This window comes from Halichoeres trimaculatus, unplaced genomic scaffold (assembly GCF_033239565.1).
Source record: "Halichoeres trimaculatus isolate MK-OKI-2021-1 unplaced genomic scaffold, fHalTri1.1 fHalTri1_scaffold_10, whole genome shotgun sequence".
In the NCBI taxonomy this organism is placed as follows: Eukaryota; Metazoa; Chordata; class Actinopteri; order Labriformes; family Labridae; genus Halichoeres; species Halichoeres trimaculatus.
The window spans coordinates 3226242-3249128 of record NW_027437187.1 but is presented as its reverse complement, the minus strand read 5'-3'; the positions used below and the strand labels follow the sequence as shown (position 1 = coordinate 3249128).

The 22887-nt window shown below is 39.4% G+C and overlaps 2 protein-coding genes across 3 annotated transcripts; one reads left to right on the top strand and one right to left on the bottom strand.

Moving 5' to 3' along the window:
• Positions 1-103: 103 nt before the first annotated feature.
• On the bottom strand, positions 104-10016 carry dennd11 (DENN domain containing 11). The gene is made up of 9 exons (XM_074677149.1): positions 9417-10016; positions 8042-8141; positions 7760-7918; positions 4633-4786; positions 4412-4550; positions 4178-4309; positions 3937-4087; positions 2713-2781; positions 104-2613 (listed from the first exon to the last, which is right to left on the bottom strand). Exons 1-9 carry the CDS (start codon positions 9826-9828, stop codon positions 2418-2420), a joined length of 1512 nt encoding a protein of 503 aa, XP_074533250.1. The 5' UTR covers positions 9829-10016; the 3' UTR covers positions 104-2417.
• A 1220-nt stretch (positions 10017-11236) lies between these two features.
• wee2 (WEE2 oocyte meiosis inhibiting kinase) lies at positions 11237-21954 on the top strand. Of its 2 annotated transcripts, XR_012598894.1 has the most exons (13): positions 11237-11331; positions 12927-13201; positions 14322-14527; positions 14840-14897; positions 15248-15417; positions 15506-15627; positions 15731-15877; positions 15970-16074; positions 18145-18230; positions 18342-18512; positions 18655-18803; positions 21501-21729; positions 21834-21954. XR_012598894.1 is itself a non-coding variant. In XM_074677753.1 (12 exons), exons 2-12 carry the CDS (start codon positions 12935-12937, stop codon positions 21649-21651), a joined length of 1632 nt encoding a protein of 543 aa, XP_074533854.1. In that variant the 5' UTR covers positions 11237-11331; positions 12927-12934; the 3' UTR covers positions 21652-21954. The 2 variants fall into 2 exon arrangements, 1 of the variants encoding a protein (XP_074533854.1); XM_074677753.1 differs by having other exon boundaries at positions 21501-21954.
• Positions 21955-22887: the final 933 nt, after the last annotated feature.

Sequence of the window (22887 nt, the reverse complement as noted above, 5' to 3'; positions counted from 1 at the left end):
ATAAAAGCAGAAACTGCTCAGAGACGGAGAGAGGAGGAGGAGGCTGAGGTGGTTTAAGAAACAGATGAAAATCGTGATGCAGAGGCTGAGATAACACCTTACTGTATCAATGTTTATTGTTTAACAATGGCAGTACAGTAAATTAACAGTTGCTCATGCTATTGAGTTCATGGGTACGTTACTGACGTCTCTTACAGTGTTTCACATTATTAAGGTGAAGACTTATTATCCAGTTATTCAGGTGAAAGCTCTTGATTTACAGTACAATCCAAAAGGAAAACATTACGTGGATGTGTTGCTGCATGTGTGCAATACTTTTGCTGTCTTTGACATTCAGTAGAGTGACACACTGTACAAACAACTTACTGAGCTAATGCTGGTACACATCTGTGAAGGTCTCAACAAAGAAGGCATTTTATACAGTGCTGTGTGGTGTGTACATTCCCTTTTACATTTAACGTACACCTGTAAAGCAAACACCGTCAGTGACAGGAGCATCAGCCACTGACGAGTAAACTGAGTCAACGACGAAAGGACAGGCTTCCTAATCTTTCAGCAAACACTGCTGACTCACAAACAGAGGAAACGGACACTTTGCTGTTTTAGGTTTGAGAACTTCACGTTTCCTTAAGGCCCCATTTAAACAACAAAGCTTTAGTGTCTTTCTCTTTATAAAACAACACTTTATGCCCTTTTTCTTTTTATTACCGTACCACAAAAGCTTACAGGGTCCAATCAAAGTACAGAACCAGCCTTAGGACCATCAGTAGTGCTTAATCCAAGGAACAGTTCCCAAAAAGGTTGTTTCATTAGCGTGAGAGTAAAAAAGTGAATTAAAAAGATGTATTAAAAAAAAGACTTGGTTTTAAGCTTGCATGTTTGAGAACCACTCAGTCCAAATTTTCGAGGCGAGCATCGGCCTCATGTGTTCCAACATGGAACAAATTATCGCTCTGATCGGCAATGTGATGGAGAAACTGAACCAGTCCTGCCAGGAAAATTCAAAAGACACAGTTGGCCCATCTCTAGAGCTGGATTCACTCAATGAGACTGTGATGAAAAGGCGGAGAGAGCCCCTCAGCTGGAACGGGCTGGGGGGCCTCGCTGTAAATCTGCCTAAAGAGGACCAACACCAGATCCTCAAAACACAAAGAGATCTTTGTCAGAGACACAGACGGACAGCGAGGAAACCTCTGAAGCTGGTCAACAAGTAAACCACAAACAACTCCATCAGGGACAGATCCAAAAACAGAGATTATATAATAGTTTCGCTGGTCCACCGACTCACTCACTGGCTCAAGTAAAAAACATCGACAGCCTGCTCTGGCAGACTGTGAGTCATTAACGGTTTTTAAAAAAAGATACAGTTAAGCATGGACACCGTGTGCAACAAGAAACAATCCAGTGTTTTACAAAGTGCAGCATTCATGTTAAGTTATTCATACGATCACATTCACTGACAGAAGAAGAACCTCAGCATACAAAGTTAAACGTGACATAAATCTCCATCACTCCTCCATGACCCAGAGACGCAGTGACGCAGAGACACACAATCAGAAATAGTTTGAGTTGAAGGTGCAAAAAGATGTTTAACAGCATTTTCTTCTCATTCTGCAGCACAGCTTCAGTCATTATCCGTCTTCATAAAAAAATCTTTTCCTTACACACACAAGTTATGGCTGATGATTTCATTGACAAACAGACTCCTATTGCTTTCTTTTCCTTCACGAGAGTCCAATAAAGCATTTCATTTCTGCTCCTCAGAGTCAGAACCGCAACATAATTATCCATGTTATAGTTTGAATTCCTTTTTTTGCACATGATTATGGATGAAATAATTCCCAACATGTTTACAAAGTTCATGTCCAGCAGTAAAAACTCACCCACATAACATGAACCTCATCCTCATGGGAAACGTAAGTGGTCACTAAAGCTGCGAGAGTGTGAAGGTTTGTGTGTCTTTGTTGCTGTGATCGGTGTAGAGGATGACGATGAATCACCATCCAGCTGTGACGACCACAGCGAGATGTTTAATCCAGTGCTTCAAGGTGAGACGACAGCCAGAACAACATGAACGAGTGAAGAGATATTCCTGAAACATGATGAGGGGTGTGAACAGTAATGAGAGCACACTGCTGCTTGGGCTCTGTCTGATAGGCAAGTGTGTTCATCAGCCACTGTGGGACCTGTGCACCAACATTAAGTGTCTCTGTCATCCGCACTGGACAGGAGTGAGCCCCACAGGTCGCAGGAGACACACACGGGGTAAACAGACTCCCACTTGGCATGGGCAGACGGTCCCAGGGAGGAGGCAGTGTCTCAGAGTGAGTGTATGTATGTGCGTGTGTGTGGGTGTGTGTGGGCCTTAAAGGCACAAATATCCAGTGGTGTTCTGAGTTTTTGAAGCAGACAGAGGCTCAGGGACAGCAGAGAGTGTCTATGACCAGGGTGACATCGATGCCGTACACCTCCAGCAGCTCCACCAGGAAGGAGCGATCGCCCTGCGGGTCCAGTCCCATGGCACTCATGTGCTCCTCGGTGAGGGTGGGGTCAGTGCTCCCTGCTACATCACACAGGGTCTGAAAGATGCGGTTGTTCAGCTCCATGAAGAATCTGTGGACAGGATGAGGGAGAGCTGTCTAGAACGCCTGATAATGACAAACACAACATGAAAGCAGTTATCACCAGTGAATACAATCATCAAGGACTCACAGGATAAAAAGATCCTCTTCATTTGAAGTGCAGTCTCCATCAACCTCCTGAGAGTACAGCAACATTTGTCTGGAAACAAAAAGTCATCAATCATTAAAAACAATCAGAGGAATAGGATCCTCAAGCCCAAGGGTCTGCAACCTGCAGCTCTGGAGCCTCATGTCTCTTTGACTCCTTTGTAGTGGCTCCTTGTAGGTTTGAGAAAATATAATTGAAATAAAAAAAATATTTTTCTTATAGAGGGTTATAAATGATTCAACATCAACATGGACAGTAAATAAAATCATGATTTCTTTGAAATGTTTTCAAATGTATTGAAGTTCAAATGTTTTTGTAATTTTGGCTTAATCTTTTAGAATTTCAAACTTGTTAGACATTATGGTGACTTTTAAAATAAAAAAATGTGTAATTTTTTTTTTTTTTGAATTCTGAAAATTTCAAGTAATTTTAGTTTTTTTTTAAATTTCACAATTGTTTGAACTTTTTTGCAAATTTCTAAAATTTTCTTTTTTTTCCTCAAATTTTTCCTAAATATTCAAACTTTTACAACTTTGACAGATTTCTAAAATTTCAAAAATTCAAAGAAATAATTTAGCAGATTTTCAAAAATGTAAAATGACATCTTTGCAAATTTTTGAAATCACAAAAATTGAAAAAAAAAATCTAAATAATTAAAGTTTTGGAAATCATGATTAATTTTTTAATTCTCAGATAAGTTTTTTAAAAAATTGCAAATTCATGAATTTTTTTTTCTTTAATTTTGTAATTTTTTTAAAAAATTTAGAAATGTACAGAATTATTTGCAAATTGTTTAAATTCCTCTTTTTCATTTTTGCACATTTTAAAGATTGAAAAAAAAATCCTGCAAGTTTTTTAAAATATCTTTTTTTTTTAACTTTGCCAATTTTTGAAAATTAAAAAAATAAGACATTACATGTAGAATTTCATAAACTAAAGAAAACTTCTTGTTTTGATAATTATTCACTTAATTTTAACAGTGGATATGATTTTATAGACTTTATTATCTTCATTGTGAAGATAAAGAAGATTTTGTGGCCCAGAAATGACTTTAATCCAGGTGAGCTCAGGGAAAATTGATTCTATGAAAGTAATGGTTGCAGACCCCTGCTCTAGCTACTAATTTTGCAGATATTTCTATAATCAGATGAAGTTAGCTGCCAGTGTTTGAAGATATTTTGATGGTTTATAAGGTGTGCTGTTTACCTCTGTTCGCTCAGCTTGCTGTACTTCTCTTTATCTGCTGCATTCACCCGCAGCAGCGACTGCAAATGAGCTTTATGAGTTTTCACGTTCTGGTTATCTACGTATACGTCGTACAGCTCCTTCTTCTCTTCAAAAATCTTCTCTGTGGTACCTTAACATGAAAAACAAGCCCGGACATGAAGCGTTATTTGATGACAGTTATAAATAAATCAACTTTTTTCAACAGCAGATTTTCACTCACATGCCACGTATGACAGTTCTGTTTCCAGGGCAGGGATGTCCGCGATGTTGACGTAAAAGAAAGGCCGTAACTCAGGCACAGTGACACCAACTCCAGGTAAGGAAACATTGGCCAGGCAGCAACAGCAGTAGACTAAAGGGGGCATAATAACACGGTTAGTGACACATTCAAAGGACTCAAATAACCCAGAATTTATTTTCAGTTTAAGAGTGTGTGTGTGTTTGAGAGACTCACCCCTGTAGCAGACGACACCAACAGGTGGAGGGGAGAAAATCAGGATACGCTTCCTAAGTAGTGCTAGCTTCCACAGAACCATGATCTGCTCCCCAAAGAACTGGATGAACTGAGACATGCAGCCAGCTGGGTGAGTGATCTACAGGTGGCAAAAGAGGACGAAAGGTCATAATCTGCACAACAAAACTGCTTTTACAGAAAATTGGGCTGTGCTCTCAGACCTTCATCTCTGGGTGCATGCAGCGGTTGATCGTCGTGACACTCCAGGTTGGACAGGCGGTAACCAGACCATTTCCTGCCGGGGGGAGCACCGCCTTTTTATCATCATAGAAGGCCTCTAGTGGAGAATACTGGCCTGGACACTCCAACTGATGTCTGCAGGGTAAAGAAGGTGCTCAAGTTCAAGTCATCCAGGTCTAACCAGATTTGTATGATTAAGGCCTCGGCATGTTTGAACAAATCTCATAACCACGTTACTGCTCCATCAACGCTGCTCAGGTATGAAGGCATATCATGTGCACGTCTCATAACGTGTAAGCTGGTAGATTTTAATCCAAAATAACTGGAGCATCCATCTGAACATTTCCACTGCAGTCAGTGTTTGTCAGACACAGAAAACTGGAGCCAGTCCAGATTTTTTTTCTACTGGGATAAAACAGCAGGGGGCACTGACTGATGCAGGGGTAGCATGAAGCAGGTGGGCACACACCCTTTCTGACTACCACCATTATGTTTCAACAGATTCTACATTCATTCTTTAACTTTTACAGTAAAACAACAACAAAGCAGGCCTGGGCAAAAAAACAATAAAACAATAAAGATATATACAGCAAAATATCTTCTCCTTGATAGAATGTCAATGGTTTTCATTTGTTTTGGCAGACATGATTAGCCAATCATATCAAGGAGAAGGAGATGCAAATATAATCATTTAGTAGGGATATCCCGATATTACATTTTCACTTCCGATACGATACCGATACTGCAGCATTGAGTATTGGCCGATACCGATATTAATCTGATACGATATCAGCATTAAACATGCATACTTTTATTACTTATTTTGTAGTATGTCTGTCATGTTAGAAAAGCCTTGATTAAGTGATGTTATTCAAACAAAGAACAAGAATCAGCAACAGTAGGTATGAGGAAAAACTGACCCATTTATTATTAACCAATGGGTAACAGAAATTTTTACATTAAACATAAAAAATACTAGTAATTGAATAAAATAAAGAATAAATTAGAAGACCCAGAAAATAACCTAAATAAATCAAATAAAAACAGCAGGAGCGGAGTCTGGAATGGACTGCTTATATCGGAGATTTTAGATGCATTCCGATACGATACCGATATTTGTTTTTTTGCTGATATCGGACCGATATCCGATATCAATATCTGACTGGGACACCTCTATCATTAAGCACTTGCAGAGTGATTTATCAAACCTGAAACTGTAAGTGGGTCTACACTGCAAAAAAACAGAAATCTTGTCAAGTGTTTTGTCTCATTTTAAGTGAAAATTGTCTTGTAACACTTGATATGAGCCACATTTGACTCATCAGTCCAGGAATATGTCTTTTTAAAGTTATTTAGAGACAAAAATGAGGTCTGAATTGCTTATTACAAGTAAAAATAAATCTGCCAATGGGACAAGAAGAATTTGCTCTAAAATGTGCTTAAAACTAGAAAAATGTCTTAATACAAGTAACTTTCCTCTTGTTCTATTGGCAGATTTTTTTTCAACTTGGTACAAGCAATTCAGGCCTCATTTTTGTCAGTAAATAATGTGAAATAGGACATTTCTCTGGACTAGTCAGGTGAATGTGGCTCTTATTAAGTCTAAAAAGACATTTCTACTTAAATAAAGATAAGATTTCATTTTTTTACAGTGTATATTAAGCATGTTTGAAAGGCAGGTGCAAACTGGCACAGGGTTACACACATCGGCTGAGGTCATTGTGGCGTGGAGATGCAATGAAAGACAAGGGAGAGTTCTCTGTGTGTGTATCAACACAGTTAGACTGTCAGAAATAAAACCGTGGGGTGTATCGTCTATCTAACAACGTCATTTCTAAGCTTTGATTTTTTTGGTCTCCACCCATGCGTAATGAGCATTCATCTCAAGGGACAAGAAAGGAATGAGGGCGTTCATTGAACTGTAGGAGGTGCAGTTTGGTCAAATCTAGACAATCGCTTCAAACTCCATTTTTCCTTTATGGACACTCTGCTCTTACAAACTCTATACTGTGACAGCAGGTAGCACGTGCTGAATCCTCATTTAAAGAGGGTGGTTTGCTCCTTTTATCAATGGATACGCAGTTTAAGTAGATCAAAGTTAAATAGATGTACCTGTTTTCTTTCTCGAAAGTATTTGTATAATGTTCTGCAGTACATCTGTCATGTTCAACCTCTGGCAAAAAATAAACCAAGTCAAAAATCAGTAACGAGGATCTAAGCTTGACAACAGAGATATTTGATTTATATCATAATAAATACCCATTTCGAAGGATATGAAAAAAAGATCCTGACAGGATTTTTTTCATATCGGCCAGCCCTACAACAAAGCTTATAAATCTTTATTTTCTTCTTTAAAAGAAGATGTTTTCCAAGGTCACAACAGAAAATATGCAACATGTTGAAATTCAAAGAATGTTACCAGCAGCTGATCACGACAACAACCAGACAGCTGATTTTATCATAAGTCACATTCCTGAAAAGGCTAAAAGCAAATCAGAGTTCAAGGTTTGGCAGCAGGTGTCACCAGTCAGATGTCAGGGTGCAGGGGGCTCATGCCACCCCTCTGGACCAGACTCAGTAACCAGCCCTGAAAATAAATGCCCCTGTGTTAGACCACTTTTACCATACAGTAATCGGCATTGACCTATTTCACTATCTCAGGCATCTTCTTGGTGCTGCACAGACGAAAACACATTAACCCTGACAAACCATGGGTTCAATTCTTAGCTATCCTTCAAAATTGATTAGGCGATGGCATGATTCATCACCTGATCATATCTGATATGAAGTCAGAGAGGAGATTTCCAGCTCAAAGACTGCAGCAGGGCCACTGTGGGACAGCAAAGAGAGGCTGTCCATGCTTGATCTACTTCAGTTCTTAAACCATGATCAGAAACTGCATGCAAAGTGCTCCAGTGATGGGAGCTGAGCTGAGACCATGGGTTCATGATAAATAGATGAGGAAGAAATGTAACAAAGAAACAACAACAGGAAGCAGGCATGGGGAGAGAAACCTGTGGCCACAGAGAGGATGGTGAATGCAAGAGAAGGCAAATTAAAAAAAGAAGTGAAGAAAACAGACACATGACGCACATTTGGAAGACTTACCTAACTTGGTTCTCCAGGAAGTGCATGTAGCGGTAGAGCAGAGTGTAGGAGGGAGACAGGATTCCCACAGACTTCATCCTCGCTCCTCGTTCCAGCTCACTCTCCACAGGCATGTTCGCAAAGCAGGCCAGCCCAAAGTAACAGCCTTTACGAAAATATCTAGCCAACGGCAAAACACAGATGAGGAGTAAACACAGAGAAAGATTTCCTGCAGGGATTGAAGAGGCAAATGTTCTCCCTCAGGTCTAAATTTCATGCTTCCTGATTCGCAAAGGCACGTACATGAAGTCGTTTGTGATCCGATGGGAACCGCTGGCCATGGATTTGAATTCAACTCCATCTAGGTTGATGTCATGAGGCAGGCACCACTCTACCATGTTTCCTGCAAGTCACACACACACACACACACACACATGCAGGAAAAACATGAAACAACTTCCCATATCCTCTGCTTTCACTTGTGCCTCTTCCTTTCAGTCTGTGTGTGAGTCATGTGGTGTCAGGAGGTCAGAGACAGTCAAAAGCACTGACTCAGCTACTGTAAACACCCATACACTGACATCTTCTGTGTATGGAGCCATGAGCTGACATCCTGGCCTTGTTTTCTTCCTTTTTATCAGTTACTTGTTGTTTGTACTTAAACACCCTGGTAAACTTTATCCTTACTTTAAAAACATGGTGTTTGTCTCATACCAGCAGGTTGACACCTTGGGGAGTCAAATCAGGAAGTTCATCTTACTCAACCAAAAAAGGGTTATTACACCACCACTGAACGATTTCCCATCAGTTTAGTTCTTCTTTACATCTGAAATCATTTCATCTCACCTGGGCTTGAAGTATCAGTATAACTCACTGTAGCTCACTACACAGACAGTACTAATGTTAATAGACCATGGGGCGCAACAGAATAAAATGAACTAAAGCAGATCAAAGAGAAATTGGCAGAATATTGCACTCCTGACTCATGCAATGCAGTTATCAAATCCGTAGCTCCAATTATCAATATTTAACTTCTTAAAAAACAACCTATGGTGCTCTTAACTAGAATTTATCAATATATTACTTCATTAAGACTTCTCCTAGTGGTGAAAATAACATAAAATCATTATATGATCACATTATATCGTCATATTGTCATTTCGATTTTTTAAAAATTGTGACCGACTAACAACAGCCTGATGTTTGTGTTATCATGGGCACCAATTCATGTTATCTCAAGACACCCAAATAGCAGATTTAGTTTGATTTTTGTTTCCTATTATCCTCAAAGACCAACATTAATCTACTATAAAAAAAACAACAACTTGAAAACGTTTTAAAAAAAAAGAGAGATGAGGAAAAAGTTCATATTTTACAGACTCAGACCTCCAGCAGAACCAGACTCATGTTAGACAGTCATCATCTGCTGCAACTTTGCAGGTGTCATGAGGTGGATGAGGGGAGAGGCACATACAGAGATGGACAAACAAGCAGCATAATATAGCCAGAATGTCAGGAATAAAGGTCCAGTATGTGGGAAATTATCAGTAACAGAAAAATGTGACAGTAGAATGTTTGGTCTACTATAAATGCTGAGATAATGAGGAGTGCTGGTGTTGTTATATCTATTCCCACCCTAAACTGGATCATCTGCTCTTTTTACAATCTGATGGCTTACCTGATCTAGTATCAAAGGTAACGACAAACACAGCCACGATCTGGTCTTTCTCCTCCCACTGATCCCTCACGGAGAGGCCGGGAAAAGGAACGTTACGATCTGTACCGAGATGCTCCGGGCGATCCCAGCCGTGCCCAGAGAGCCCTGTCAGCGGTCGGCCCGGGCTTCCGTTCCCGCTGGCGACACCAGCTGTCACGCTCTTCGGGCTGCAAGTGATGGCGGCGGGGCCGTTACCGTTACCGTTACTGCTCCACCCCGTACCAGCCGCGGAGCCTGTGGGTGTTCCCCGACCGGCAGACTGCGAACTTTTCTCCGCCGGGGCGTCAGGCTGCGGCGGGGCCGTTTGGTTCGCATCGGGTGGTGGGATCTCCTCCCAGTCCAGTAGCGGGGCTCGGTCCGACTTCTTCACCATGGTGCTGCTGTCTCGAAAGGGGAGAAAAATATCCGTAAAGTGCGATGTCCAGGTGGTTCAGGCGCTCTAAACACGGTGCTGGAGCCGGATCATGGTGTCCTGCTGCTCTCTGGGTTGTTTTCTGTGTATTTGTAAGCGTGTCACATCCACTGACGGACTACTTTCCCTCCGCCTGTCTCTCTGTTTTGATGACGTCGTGGACTTCCGCCCACGTGTCTTTATCAATATTTAATAAAATGACCCAATTTTTGTTTTCAAGTAAACTCGGTGCACTTATACTTGATCATTTCCTTTCCTTTTTTTTCCATCTTTCGTTTCAAGTTTTTATTTTAACTCAGCGAACATTATGCTATATATATATATATATATATGTATATATATATATATATATATATATATATATATATATATATATATATATATATATATATATATATATATATATATATATATATATATATATATATATATAAAATCTTGTATGTGTCCCCTTTTATAAATGTATGCATTTATTTTTCAAGTTGTTGTTTTAATCTGTTAAGAGTACCTATTCTTTTTTTCTTTTTAATTTACAGGTAAAGGAAAATAGTCAATCAGTGTACAATACAAAACTATTTCATTAAATACAGACCTTTAACAAACGCAGTATTGTTTTATGAGCTGAGAAACACTTCATTCACTTAAATAATTAAGGAAACCCAAGATTTAACATACATTTTATAAAACTTCAAGTTTTTGAAATTGAATGACTGTTTTATGAAGTAAAAAACTAAGTCCATAACGAGACAGCTGGACATTATTTACAGAACTCTAAAATATATAACATATATTGTGACCTTCATATTGTTTGCTTAACTTGGTGTATTTAATAAAAAATATTCTGTGTAACAGCTGTTACACAGAATATTTTTTTATTAAATATTTTATTGTTTTGTTTTGTGATGTAATTGTTAAGTTTTGGCGGAAAGTTTGTATTTCCTTACATTTTTGCGTAATCAGTGATATGATTTGTTTATGGTGGTCCTGACAAAAAGCACAAATTTAAGATTTTTCAAAGAGTACCTTTTGAAAAACCTTCGTTCATGTTTTTGATTGATCTTGTGCGTTTCATGATTTTCTTATTTTATTCTAAGAAAGACTTTTTCCGTTTTCAGACAGAGGTTTATAAAAGTTTCGAGTAGCATTTCCTCCATAACCTGCCATATTTGTACTATTTATCCATTTTTTATACTCTATTGTTGAGTCTTAATATGTTTGATCATCACGTGAGTTTCCATTTAATGTGACTGCGATAAACTAATAAATGTGAACATGGTTTTGAAAAGCGGTTCAAAGTTTTTTATGTAATCAAGTTATTTTAAATGCAGGTGTTTGAAACTTTCAACCAATCAGAGAGCTAGGAGCTCTTTAACCCGGTAACAAAGGTCATTAAAGCAGGAAGTAATTTACATACAGAGCGCGAGATTCAAACGTGCTGGCAGTGACAGTAAAGGAGACTTCTTCGTGAGTATAATAATAATAGTATCACCCAGACTAACAAACACACACCGCTGTCTGCGATTATTCCTCATTTTGCAAAGTGAGTTTTAAGATAAACAGTGGCGCCTGGAGCCTTTGCAGGAGTTCTTTGGAGTAAAAGTCTTCTTAAAGTCGAATTAAACGGTTGAAATCAACGTGGAACTTGCGTTGCAAAGCTCGAAGACGAAGTTTCGTTGCAGACACTCAGAGTTGATTCATTGATTTCTCAGATTTTTTTCTCCTTTCTGTACATTATCCACAACATTACACGTGTTTGGACTCTGAGACCCTTTCATGTCATGTTACAACTGGATTTTACTGGGGTTTTATGATGTGAACAAAAAATGTGCTGGGAGGTTTGGAAGATATTATGTGTGCACCAAAATCTTTATAAATTGAAAATGTGAAATGGTTTTACTGCTTTGTTGGAAAAGAGATTATTTAAGCCCAGCTCCAAACAGGCAGAGGTGAAAAGTGTCCTAAAATATATCACTCAAGTAGTGACTTTGATGGAGTTAATTTCACAGTTGTAGTATCTTTTAGTATTAGAAATTTACTCACCACGTTTCATCTCAGGTTTGATTTATTTTTATTCCATTTTGGTTTGAAAAAATAGCAAAGCTGTTGAATTGATACTCTGATTGGGTCAAATTTGTGTCTTTTGAGGGGACTTCAAAGGTTTTATCTCAGTAGATAGTGGGTGATGTACTGCTCCTGGAGAGCTTGTTCTTACTTATGTGTTTAACTGATGTAAGATACATGTGGCTACTAATAACACTTTCCACAAAAATCTCTAAAGATTGCGTATTTTTAAACTACTCAAAACAGGACAGGTTAAAAATGTGTTTACTTCTCATCACTGCCTAGTTTTCAAAAGTATTCTGATCACAGTGAAGCTTGAAAACATGTTGTCCAGCTTTAAGTTTGTTCAACATGAATTTTAAAGTGCATTACTTTGCTGCACCTGTAATTCCAGACTAAATTACATGAGTTATTTGCATGTTACATTCTTTGTGATGCAGCACAACACCAGTGCACTTTTGGATCAGATCAGGTAATCCAGTCTTGTTTTTTATCTGTACAAACAACAAAACTAAAGGCAAGAGAGAGGTAACTTTTTGATGATTTTGAAACTTTTTTTTTTCTTTTTTTTTAACTTTGGTATCAACCTGCTGCACTTGCCGAAACAAGCAGCATTAATGAAACCAACTGTGACACTATAAATAAAATGATCCTGCCCCCATAAAATATTCACTTCCTCTGTTCATATCAAAGGAGCAATGCTAATCCAGAGTTTGGAGATCACAAGGTTTAATTCAGACTGGGTTAATTCAGTCTAATATTTTGGAGAAAACCAGGGTAAAAAGTGTTTTGTGTTGCCTGATTATCAGAAGCATAACATAGGGATTCATAAATCTGAGTTATCATTATTATCCTGATTTAAACTTTTGGACTACATAACCCTTAGGATTACTCTTCCTTGGTTAAAAATTCTCTATTTGACTATTTGAGCTCCAGCTTTCACCTTTGTAAATGTGGAAAAATTCAAGAATCTAAATTTAAATCTCCATCAAACACAGGCCCAGGCATGGCGAAGGTGTTTGACGGGATCAGCCAGTCGCTAGACTTCTCCAGCTGTGGAGAGGAGGGGAGCAGCAGTGACAGCTATGATGAGTGCACCTTCAGGATCAACAGCCCCAGGATCCGCAGTCCTGGCTCTGCATGCAGAACACCCAGGGTGCAACGCCACCGCAGCAGGAGTATCACCTTATCTTCCCCTGGTCAGTGCACCAGCCCCATTCCCTACGCCTCCTGGAAGAAACTGCGGCTCTGTGACTCCCCGGGCACACCAAAGGTGGGTGTTGATTCAGAGTGAGCACGCACCCTGAGATGATTTGATAAGCCTGTCTATTTATGTCCTATCAATATAAAGCAGGGGTCTGCAACCTTTACTTTCACAGGAGCCGTTTTACCTCAGCTCACCTGGATTAAAGTCATTCAGGAGCCACAAAATCTACTTTATCTTCACAGTAAAGACTTTTAAGGGTCTAAAATGTAATTCATGGTTAAAATCTAGTGAAAAATCATCTTAACCAGAAGTTTTTTTAAATCAGTGAAATTTTACAAGTGATGTCTTAGTTTCTGATTTCTATGAATTTGTAAAATTTTCAAAAATTTTGAAAAAAGCAAAAATTTTGAAATTCCAAAAAATTTCAAAAAAATTTCAATAATTGAAATTTTAAAAAATAGCAAAAATGTCAAAAAAATTACAAATCCCCCCCCCCCCCCCCCCAAAAAAAAAAAAAAAAAAAAACTTCAAAAATTTGCAAGATCTCAAAGCTTTTGAAAGAATACTTGGATTTGATAATTTATATTGGCAGTATTGCTGAAGTCATCATTTTTTTGTTTTTTTTGCTAATGTCTTGCCACATTTCAAGCATGATAACTGAATCCATCCACACAGAATTAAAATCTGTATTTTCTTCCAGATTAATATTTAGTTATCTCCCCAGGGCTGTAAAACTTGAGGTTATCCACAGGTGCATGGAAAGTTGGTGGGCTGTTGATGTTGTAGGAGGTGAAGTAGAGCAGTGGCAGGCTTTACTGACAGATGGGATGAAGATTTAGTTCAACAAAATATCAAACCATGATTTTATTTGGTGTAAGTGTCTTGAATCATCAATACCCTCTGTAAGGAAAATACAAATTATTTATTTCAATAATATTTTTTAAAGCTATGATCCTCTGAGGCCATTTTATTGTGCATATTCTTCACTTTGTTCTCATATCTTTTCATTGACTCTATTCCTTCTCTTGTTTTTAGGTGCTTATTTTGTTTCTTGTGAACTTGGTGTCTTCATTTAATGGTGCAGTGTTTAATTTGTTTCCATTTATACTCTCCCAGTTTGGACATAACTATGTAAATATAGTTTTTATTTCCCGTGTTGGCATGACGAGCATTTCCCCCTCTGTAGAGCCTTCTCTCCAAAGCGTCCGAGCCTTGCTCCAGCACAAAGATTAGACGCCATCAGAGGACTTTGTGCTTCATCTCAGCTGCTCCAAACCTTGTCCAGGCTCCCTCTGTCAACGTGAACCCTTTCACCCCTGACCCAGTCCGCAGGGACAGCGAGCTGCAGAGGACCAGCTTCAGGAGTGACGACGACGACGATTATGGACGCAGGTCATGCCAGTTTTATTCTGTATCCTGAATGTTTCTGACCTGTGAACTCTGAGCACGCAAGACATTTTTTTTTCTTTTTTCATTACAACGTCTGTTTAAAAAAAAAAAAAAAAAAAGAACAAGGGTGTAAACGTCGCCCATTCGTAACGTCATCTTTGTGGGCTGGAAATCTAACCTCACATATGACTTGTGTGGAAGACCAAATACCTCCGTTTCATGTTTGTGCCTCTCAGGCTGGACTTTAAATGTGTTACAAAGACTGTGTGGTTCAGAGTGTATCAAGGTCTAAATATCTGTTTTCATCTTCGGCAGGTTGAAACACAGTTTAACGTCATCTGAGGAGGATGATGAAGCCTTCCTCCCACCAAAGGTACAGCTATTTTTATCTGTGCCTTCTGCTGAATGCAACCCTCCCCATCAGATGCCTCTGATATGGTTTCATCATCATGCTTTGTCATCTTCAGCCGCCTCCTCATTTGTTGTTTGTCCAAAATTACATGCTGTCAGTCCTACTTCCGGGATATCTCCAAGGAATCTCCGGCAAAAAGCTCTGTCAGAAGCTCCACTGAGTGTGTTCAGCATGAAAGTGCTACCATATTTGGTGAAGCACCAAAGACGAGCACAGCCTGGATCTCCTGGCTGTCATCACACCCCTGACGTATATTCCTCTTTTTAGACATGTCTTTGGGTTTCATCGTGAGGACTTTTGTCTTTTGGCAGAGACGAGCTGTCCGGGCCTTCATGCTGTCGCGCTATGAGAGTGAGTTCCTGGAGCTGGAGTGTATTGGCGTGGGGGAATTTGGGGCAGTTTACAAGTGTGTGAAGAGGCTGGATGGCTGCTTGTACGCCATTAAACGCTCACGCCGACCCCTCGCAGGCTCAGTCAACGAGTGAGTCAGCATGTTGCCCTCTGCAGAGACAGATCTGTCCATGTTTTGTTCCTGAGGTGTTAAAATTTGTCCTTTCGTGTCCTCTCAGGCAGCTGGCCTTAAAGGAAGTGTATGCACATGCTGTTCTCGGGCACCACCCACATGTTGTTCGCTATTATTCAGCATGGGCAGAGGACCACCACATGATTATACAGAACGAATACTGTGATGGTAGGTTTCCCCCTGAAAGCACACCCAGTCTGACTTCCACTCTACATGTTTTGAAATGGATTTGAATATTCAGTTTTGTGACTGAGCTGTTTGTGTGTGTCAGGTGGAAGTCTCAATGATGCCATCCAGAAGAAGGAGAAGCAGGGTGAGCTGTTTTCAGAGGCTGAGCTCAAAGATCTGCTCTTACAAGTGTCAATGGGGCTGAAGTACATCCACAGCTCAGGCCTTGTTCACCTGGACATCAAGCCAAGTACGTCTCCTTCAGCACTTTGTGTCTGTGCTTCTGGTCCAGTCTAAATGTAAAGGCCTTTGTGCATTCAAATCTACCTTGGGTCTTTGTAGGTAATATTTTTATCTGCCAGCATTCTTGCACAAGTGCAGCAAGAGAAGGAGAGAGTGAAGAGGAAGATGATGGAAGCAACTCTTCAGGAATCATTTACAAAATAGGTACTTCATATACTTCAATAACACAATACTTTAATTGCTTTGAACGAGGTGAATCCACAGATGACTGAATCTGATATCCCAGCACATGCACTGTCCTTGTACAATAAAGAGATTATTAGTCTACATCATCATAAAGCTGCACAGTAGGGCTGCCCGACATTGGAAAAAACGGACATTGTGATTTTAGGGGGGTTGCTATATATTACGATATATATTGTGATATTAGACAAAGAAGAATTTTCACCAGATGACTTGAATAGCTCTGTTTGGGAAGAATTTGGTTGACTCACAATGACACTACTGTATTCCTATAATACCGTTTAATCCAGGCTAAGGGGGTTTATCTGTGAATGATGAAGATTGCTGTATATGAAAGGGATCCAGGAGGCTGTCTCTGTACAAAATAGAATAGGTTTCAATTTCAGTTGCTTTTTTCCCATTTCTCCAATAAATGGGGAAATGCGATAGTCACATCACATGCGCAATGTGACTATTGGGCATGCGCATATTGCGATAGCGATGTTCAAAGATATATTGTGCAGGCCTACTGCACATGCATCTTGTCCGTAGAATCAGCGTTTAGCTCCATTCATTTAGGAAAGTTAGCATTTTTTAAATACTGAATCAACCTGTTAACAGCATCAAAATGTTGGGTTGTTCTCCAGTCAATTGTCAGAAACAGTACTATACAACAGAGGCAACGTCTATCAAGTTTGGACGGTTACAGAGCAACTGGTGTTTTGGAGTTAATAACAACCATGCTAACTGGTGACAGCTGAAGGTATTGGTGATTAACCACAGACTGTATAATTAAAGGACCTAGCCTCCCTGACAGGTAGCCTCACCTGTACATTTCTTAAACACATTTTTGAAGCAGATCGGCTATTGCGGCTACATTGGAAGAGACAGGGTCTTCGCGTACAGCTATAGGGCACCCGTCAGTCACATAGGCTGAGCTGTGCCTCTGATTGGGTGAGCTTGTGATCTTAATATCCCCTGAACAGCCAAGTTAGAAAAAAATTCACCCCCTTACAGTGTGTGCTGATAGTGAAATTAGTGATTGAGACAGAAGACGTTTTTTGAACCAGGCTGTAAATAGGTTAATTTCTGCTGTGAAAGCAGCTTTTTTTGCCTTGGTGTGTATGTGACTTCCTGTACTTCTGGAGCCAGCCTCAAGTGGACACTCAAGAAACGGCAGGTTTTTGCACTTCAGCATTGTCTCATATTCTCAGGCTGGAGGTTGCTACTTGTGATTAACAACTGAGAGTCACCAGTTAACAGGGTCACACTTTACACTGAAACACCAGCGACGTCTGTGGCTGTGTAGCTAAAAGTGCCGTCTTTATCCAACCTCAGTTAACCAGGTTTGACCACAAACAGGAAATATTAACTGCTGATACTCAAATCCAGATCTGACTTTGCTTATTTAATGAAAAAGTTGTTTTGGGGCCAAGGTTCTGACCAAACATGGACTCAATATAGAGAGGAAATAATAAGTGAAGCTCTAAATGATGATTAACAGAAACAGATTTTAGGATCAAAGTAAAATTCGTGAATATTATGAAATGATGAAACAGTCTTTTAACCCTGAAATACTCAAACATTAATATTCTGATTTGGTGCAGTTCTCTGGATGTAGTTTTCTGGTTCTTTTATTATGAACCAGGTCTCAGACTCAGCAGTCTGTGTGTTTTTTTTGGTTTAAGAGGGTTTCTGATTTATTGACACATGTTTATATCCTGGTCTGTCACAGTCTGGTAAGTGTCCATGTAAAATGTATTCATGAGCATCGAGTGAGGGTTGTGTGTTTAAGTTCCTCTGTGGGCACACCCTGGATTTCTGAAAATGTGTTTTTTGGTGGTTAACTCCTCCACGTCTGTTGACAAACCATTATACTCTGCAGTGCTTCTGCACTCAAGTTGCACGCATCTGCTGTTGTTGACGAATAAATAATCCCTCTATAGCCCAAATATTATTCACAAGTAACATGTTTCACTGTCAAAAGAAGTTTCCTTTTCCTTGGTCAAACATAATATGCCTACCTTTATCATTTTTTTTTCTTTCCTGCAGGGGATCTGGGACATGTGACATCTGTAAACAGTCCTCACGTTGAGGAAGGGGACAGCCGCTTTCTGGCCAGTGAGGTCCTGCAAGAGGTAAAAATTCTGCACATAAGAATTCACTTTGTCAGCTTGAACTAAAAGAAATTAGGCTGCTCTGTTGTTTTCATTCATAGTGATGATTTGAGTCCTCACGATGCCCTGCAGGATTACAGCCAGCTCCCCAAGGCGGACATCTTTGCTCTGGGCCTCACGGTGCTGCTGGCAGCTGGTGTCCCCCCTCTGCCCCAAAATGGAGATGAGTGGCACAGACTGAGACGAGGACAGCTCCCCAAATTACCACAAGAGCTATCACCTCCCTTCAAAAGCCTGCTTCAGGTACGCTTGTGTCTGGGATGAGTAAGTGCTGAATGTTGTAATGCTACAGAGCAAAAGATTTGATGACTAAGCCTCCCCTTATTGAAACAGCAGTAATGAAACCACTTTACCAACTCTGGTTTTCTTTTCTTCTTTTCATCAGTCTTTGCTGGATCCAGATCTGACAAAGCGGCCCTCTGCCAAGGAGCTGTGCAAGCACACAGTCTTACGGGAGGAGCGGACTGGGAGGCTGGCTGCTCAGCTACGCAGGGAGCTCAACGTGGAGAAGTTTAGGACGGCTATGCTTGAAAAGTAAGGTTTGACAAAGACAGAGAAAGATGGAACATACTGCCTTTAGATTTTAGTTCGAAAATACAATTATAAGAATGAATGTTGTGCTGAAGTTACCCCAAATACATTTTTCAACATGGAACTAGAAAATGGCTTGTTTTATATGGGGAAGGAAAAGACCCATAGTTACATAACCAATTCTTCAACTCCCTAAAGATCACGGGACATTGTCCCTCCTCAGTTTATAAAATTATTTTATTGCAGCACAACTGAAGTATATTTACTGTTGGTGTAATCTAAATTATGAAGCAAGGTGGAAAGACCTAGAAAAAGATGTAGACTAGAAAATCTCTCAGAGAGCGCAGAGCTCCACCAAGCATATTGTGATTGTCACCAAGACTTAAGTCTTACTTTAATGTTATACTCCCTTTCAGCAGACTGTCTGCTACAATTTGGTGTTAGTTACAGCTTTGTATCATAGTTTGTTTCCTGACAGTGTTGAAAATTATGATGACCCAGTACATATTTCATATTCCAGATCTTAGCATCTAGAGTATTTCCAGGATCTGGATTATACTTTTACATCTGTCAGAAATTATGGTGACCTTGTCTCGTCTTGTTTTGTAAAGCAATCCGACCATTTATGGTGGAGTTATGTACACATATGGTGAAAACAGCCTTATCTCACAATGATCAAGAATCCTTGAAGAAAATCCTGGATCCAGACAGTGATCCAGATCACCTCCAAAATTTAATCACTTCATCCTTATCCCATTTTGAACATTTCCTGAAAACTTAATAAAGATCCGTAGGTCACTTTTTGAGTTATGTTGTTCACAGACAAACTCTCCCAAAAACAGAACCTCCCAGGTGGAGGTAATAATTACCCAGCACAAGTACAAGTACAAACTCTGATTGGAGATAGAGAATAGTACAGTAAACTGAGAAATGATAAGAATCCAATAACAAATTTTGTACTATAAATATGGTTTAAAGTCATTAGAAAATATAAACTAAAGAAAGATATCAATACCTTAACATTAATAGCTTATGATTCCAGTTTGAAACCTGCTCGACAAGATCTGGGATTTAAGAAATGGCTGGCAAAAGGAATCACAACATGGAAAGTTTTGACAAAAAAGGGAGACTAAGGAGTTTTGGAGAGAAAGAGTTAAATTGGGTCTTGACAAATACGACTTCTTTCGTTTTTTTCAAGCAAGAGATGTTTGTAACAGGGAAATTCATTAGACTTCTTCCATGGAAGAGAATGCAGAGATAAAAATTACTGATAGAGCATATGAAGATAAGATGATGAGACTCGTATCAAAATTTTACCATGCACTTTCAGTTAATGATGAACATGCAGAACACATGAAGTCAAAGTTTGAAAAAGAATTGAATACCAAAATAACCAGTGAGTTTTATGGAAAAACCTGATCTTTTTCATTACACCTGAAACAAAAAGTACATACTTCAACCATTTTTTTTCTTGCTGGAGAAACAGTGGATGGGTAAATGTCAACCATAGTCACGTAATCTGGGAATGTTCAAAAATTAAGAACTACTGGGAAATCACAAATACAGAAATAAGAGAAATCTTGGGATATACCAAACTGCTGAATTTTCTGAACTGTACTTCTGTAACTTTTCAGATGAAAATGTACAAGGAGAGGATACATATTTAAAATTTTGACAGTGGCTTGTAAAAAAAAACAAAAAAAAAAAAACAGGAAGTGATACCAGGCTGATCCTCCTACTATGGGACAGTGGATCCCGACTTTTGATCAGATTTTCCAGATGAAGAGTCTGACACATATATTGACACTGAGAACTGGATGATAAACAGCAGTGGTCCCCAACCCTGGACCGGTACCGGTCCATGGGTCAACTGATACCAGGCCGCAAATAAAAAATACTCAACTTACATGATTTCAGTTTGATTTGTTATTTAATTCTGAACTATGTTTTATTTTGAAAAAATGATCCGATTTTCTCTGTAATACCTGTCTATGGCTCATTTTTGACGCCAAATCCCCCAAGCTAGCAAAATGGACAAAAAAACATCTTTAGAAAGTGTCTTTAGGCAGGGTAAAAGTGCCAGTGAGGAGACTGAAGAATAGCCAGTCTGTGAAAATATTGTCTGACATTAAACCAGTCCGGGGTACGAAAAAGGTTGGGGACCGCTGATATACAGGACTAAGATCAGCAGCACTGTAAACTATAAGGAACACAGAAAAAAAACACAGAAAACAGAGCATGCAACTGAAACCTTCATTTGTAATATTTTCCACAATGTTTTAGGTTTTCCTTTTTTTATATAAATGCTTAATACATAATGTTTTTAAACCAAATGAAAAGAAAGTAAAAAAAAAAAAGAAGGTGAGGTTTGATGTGTGCTTCTGGGGAGCTAGTTACCATTCATTAGTACCTCGTGCTCTGAGCTTACAGGTCTTGTCTCAGCAGTCTCTGGCTTCACTCACAGCCATGACCCTCTCCTAGATGCTTCCCATGTTTCCTGTTTCTCCTCAGCTATCCTAAAAATAAAGACTGGTTCAGGGTTTCAGTCCCATGTCTTCTTAATCCAGTTACACTGTATGAAATAATTGAAATTCTGGTTCCTGAGTGTTTTGAAGTTGTGTAACAAACCGATTCTGATCTGCTAAACTTTTTATGCTGATTCCACTTCAGAGCATTTACTTGTTGTCAATTTCTCCACAGAGAGCTCCAGGAGGCTCGTCAGGCTGCTCTTACACCCGAGAAGAATCTCCCTGCAGGGATGAACTTTTCTACTAAGATGGCTTCTTTACCCAGAGCAGGGGGGAGGCTGGTGGGAAGGAAGACTGCCCGCTCCATGAGTTTTGGATGCTGAGAGTCTGAATCCTGATGGAGCGTGAGGCCCTCACAGCATTTCTTTGCTTTGACACAATGTGTCTGCAACCCAGCTTTGGTAAAAATGCAGCATGAGTAAATGAAGAAGATCTTATATGAATGGTTTTGTTGGAAATGAAGAATCCTAAATGAGTCTTCTGAGTGCGTGTGTTTTCCTTGCAGTGTATTTGAAGGACTTCAGAGCCCTTGATGAACTAACCTATTACACTAGAAGTGGTCTGGACAGATTGTAACTGCTGCATGTCTTCATATCTAACCAAGCATGGATGTTTTTAACTGTAAATAAACTTTTAAAGCTTTTTATCAGATAGATTTCAGTGTTTATTTGCCTCCAAAATGACTGTTTTGGTTGGTGTTGTGAGTGTCCCATGAGGTTTATTGTAGAGAGCAGCTGGGACTTTCCAGTGACATGTTTCTCTTATCTTCAGCCACAGCCAACTGCATGACTGAATGTGGTACAGTTACATGGAAAAGCCCAGGAAGTATGAGCTAACAGACGGTTAAATCTTTGTTTTATTTGCAGAAAATCAGTGCCAATAGTTGTTGGCTTGACATGTACATTTCCCTGCAGTAAACTACCACATTTATGAATCCAGAGCCAATTTTGTGCATCAACAGGAGTTACAAAGCCAGGTATCTCTCACAGAAACTTAAAGCTAGAATTTGGCTTCTTGAATAAACACTGAAGAAGCTGTCCGTACAAAGCAAAAAATGTACACGTTGCTTTCTGTTTCGTTTCGTTTTAACAGTCCCAAGCGAATTTCAACGTCAAAATTTAAATAAACTATTTTTGATATTCTCTCTAAAGCGACGGGATTTTTGAGGGGGTATGCAGGTGCTGCATTCAAGGATCTGTACCCATCATCTGGTAACCACTCACATATGGTGCGTTCAGGTGATGCCTAAATAATTGGAAACACGAGTTTCCCGGTCAGGAAGTACACTCTCCTCAAAAAGTAAGCCACGAAAACACCCCGTAAAGACTGCTACAAGGTAGATATCCGAGTCCAAGTGTTTGGCACCATTTACTCAATAGTGTGGCGGTTCAGTGAGGATGTAAATTTGCATAAAGAAAATTACATATATTTATAATTAAAATAACCACGAGTTTTTGTTCAAAATATAGCTCAAGCATTAATAAACGAGGCTTAAAATCTTGGGGACTTCATGCTTCCTGTGAACAGAAGTGTGTAGTGTTGCTTGCATTGTTGTTTGT

Excerpts from the sequence above, each read along its gene's own strand:
- dennd11 (XM_074677149.1), bottom strand. The coding sequence starts at position 9,828 with ATGGTGAAGAAGTCGGACCGAGCCCCGCTACTGGACTGGGAGGAGATC. Across the intron at positions 2,782-3,936 it reads AGCAAGCTGAGCGAACAGAG|ACAAATGTTGCTGTACTCTC; the intron begins GTAAACAGCACA and ends TTTTGTTTCCAG. Across the intron at positions 2,614-2,712 it reads GAAGAGGATCTTTTTATCCT|ATTCTTCATGGAGCTGAACA; the intron begins GTGAGTCCTTGA and ends TCCTGTCCACAG.
- wee2 (XM_074677753.1), top strand. The coding sequence starts at position 12,935 with ATGGCGAAGGTGTTTGACGGGATCAGCCAGTCGCTAGACTTCTCCAGC. Across the intron at positions 16,075-18,144 it reads AGGAATCATTTACAAAATAG|GGGATCTGGGACATGTGACA; the intron begins GTACTTCATATA and ends TCTTTCCTGCAG. Across the intron at positions 18,513-18,654 it reads CCTTCAAAAGCCTGCTTCAG|TCTTTGCTGGATCCAGATCT; the intron begins GTACGCTTGTGT and ends TCTTTTCATCAG.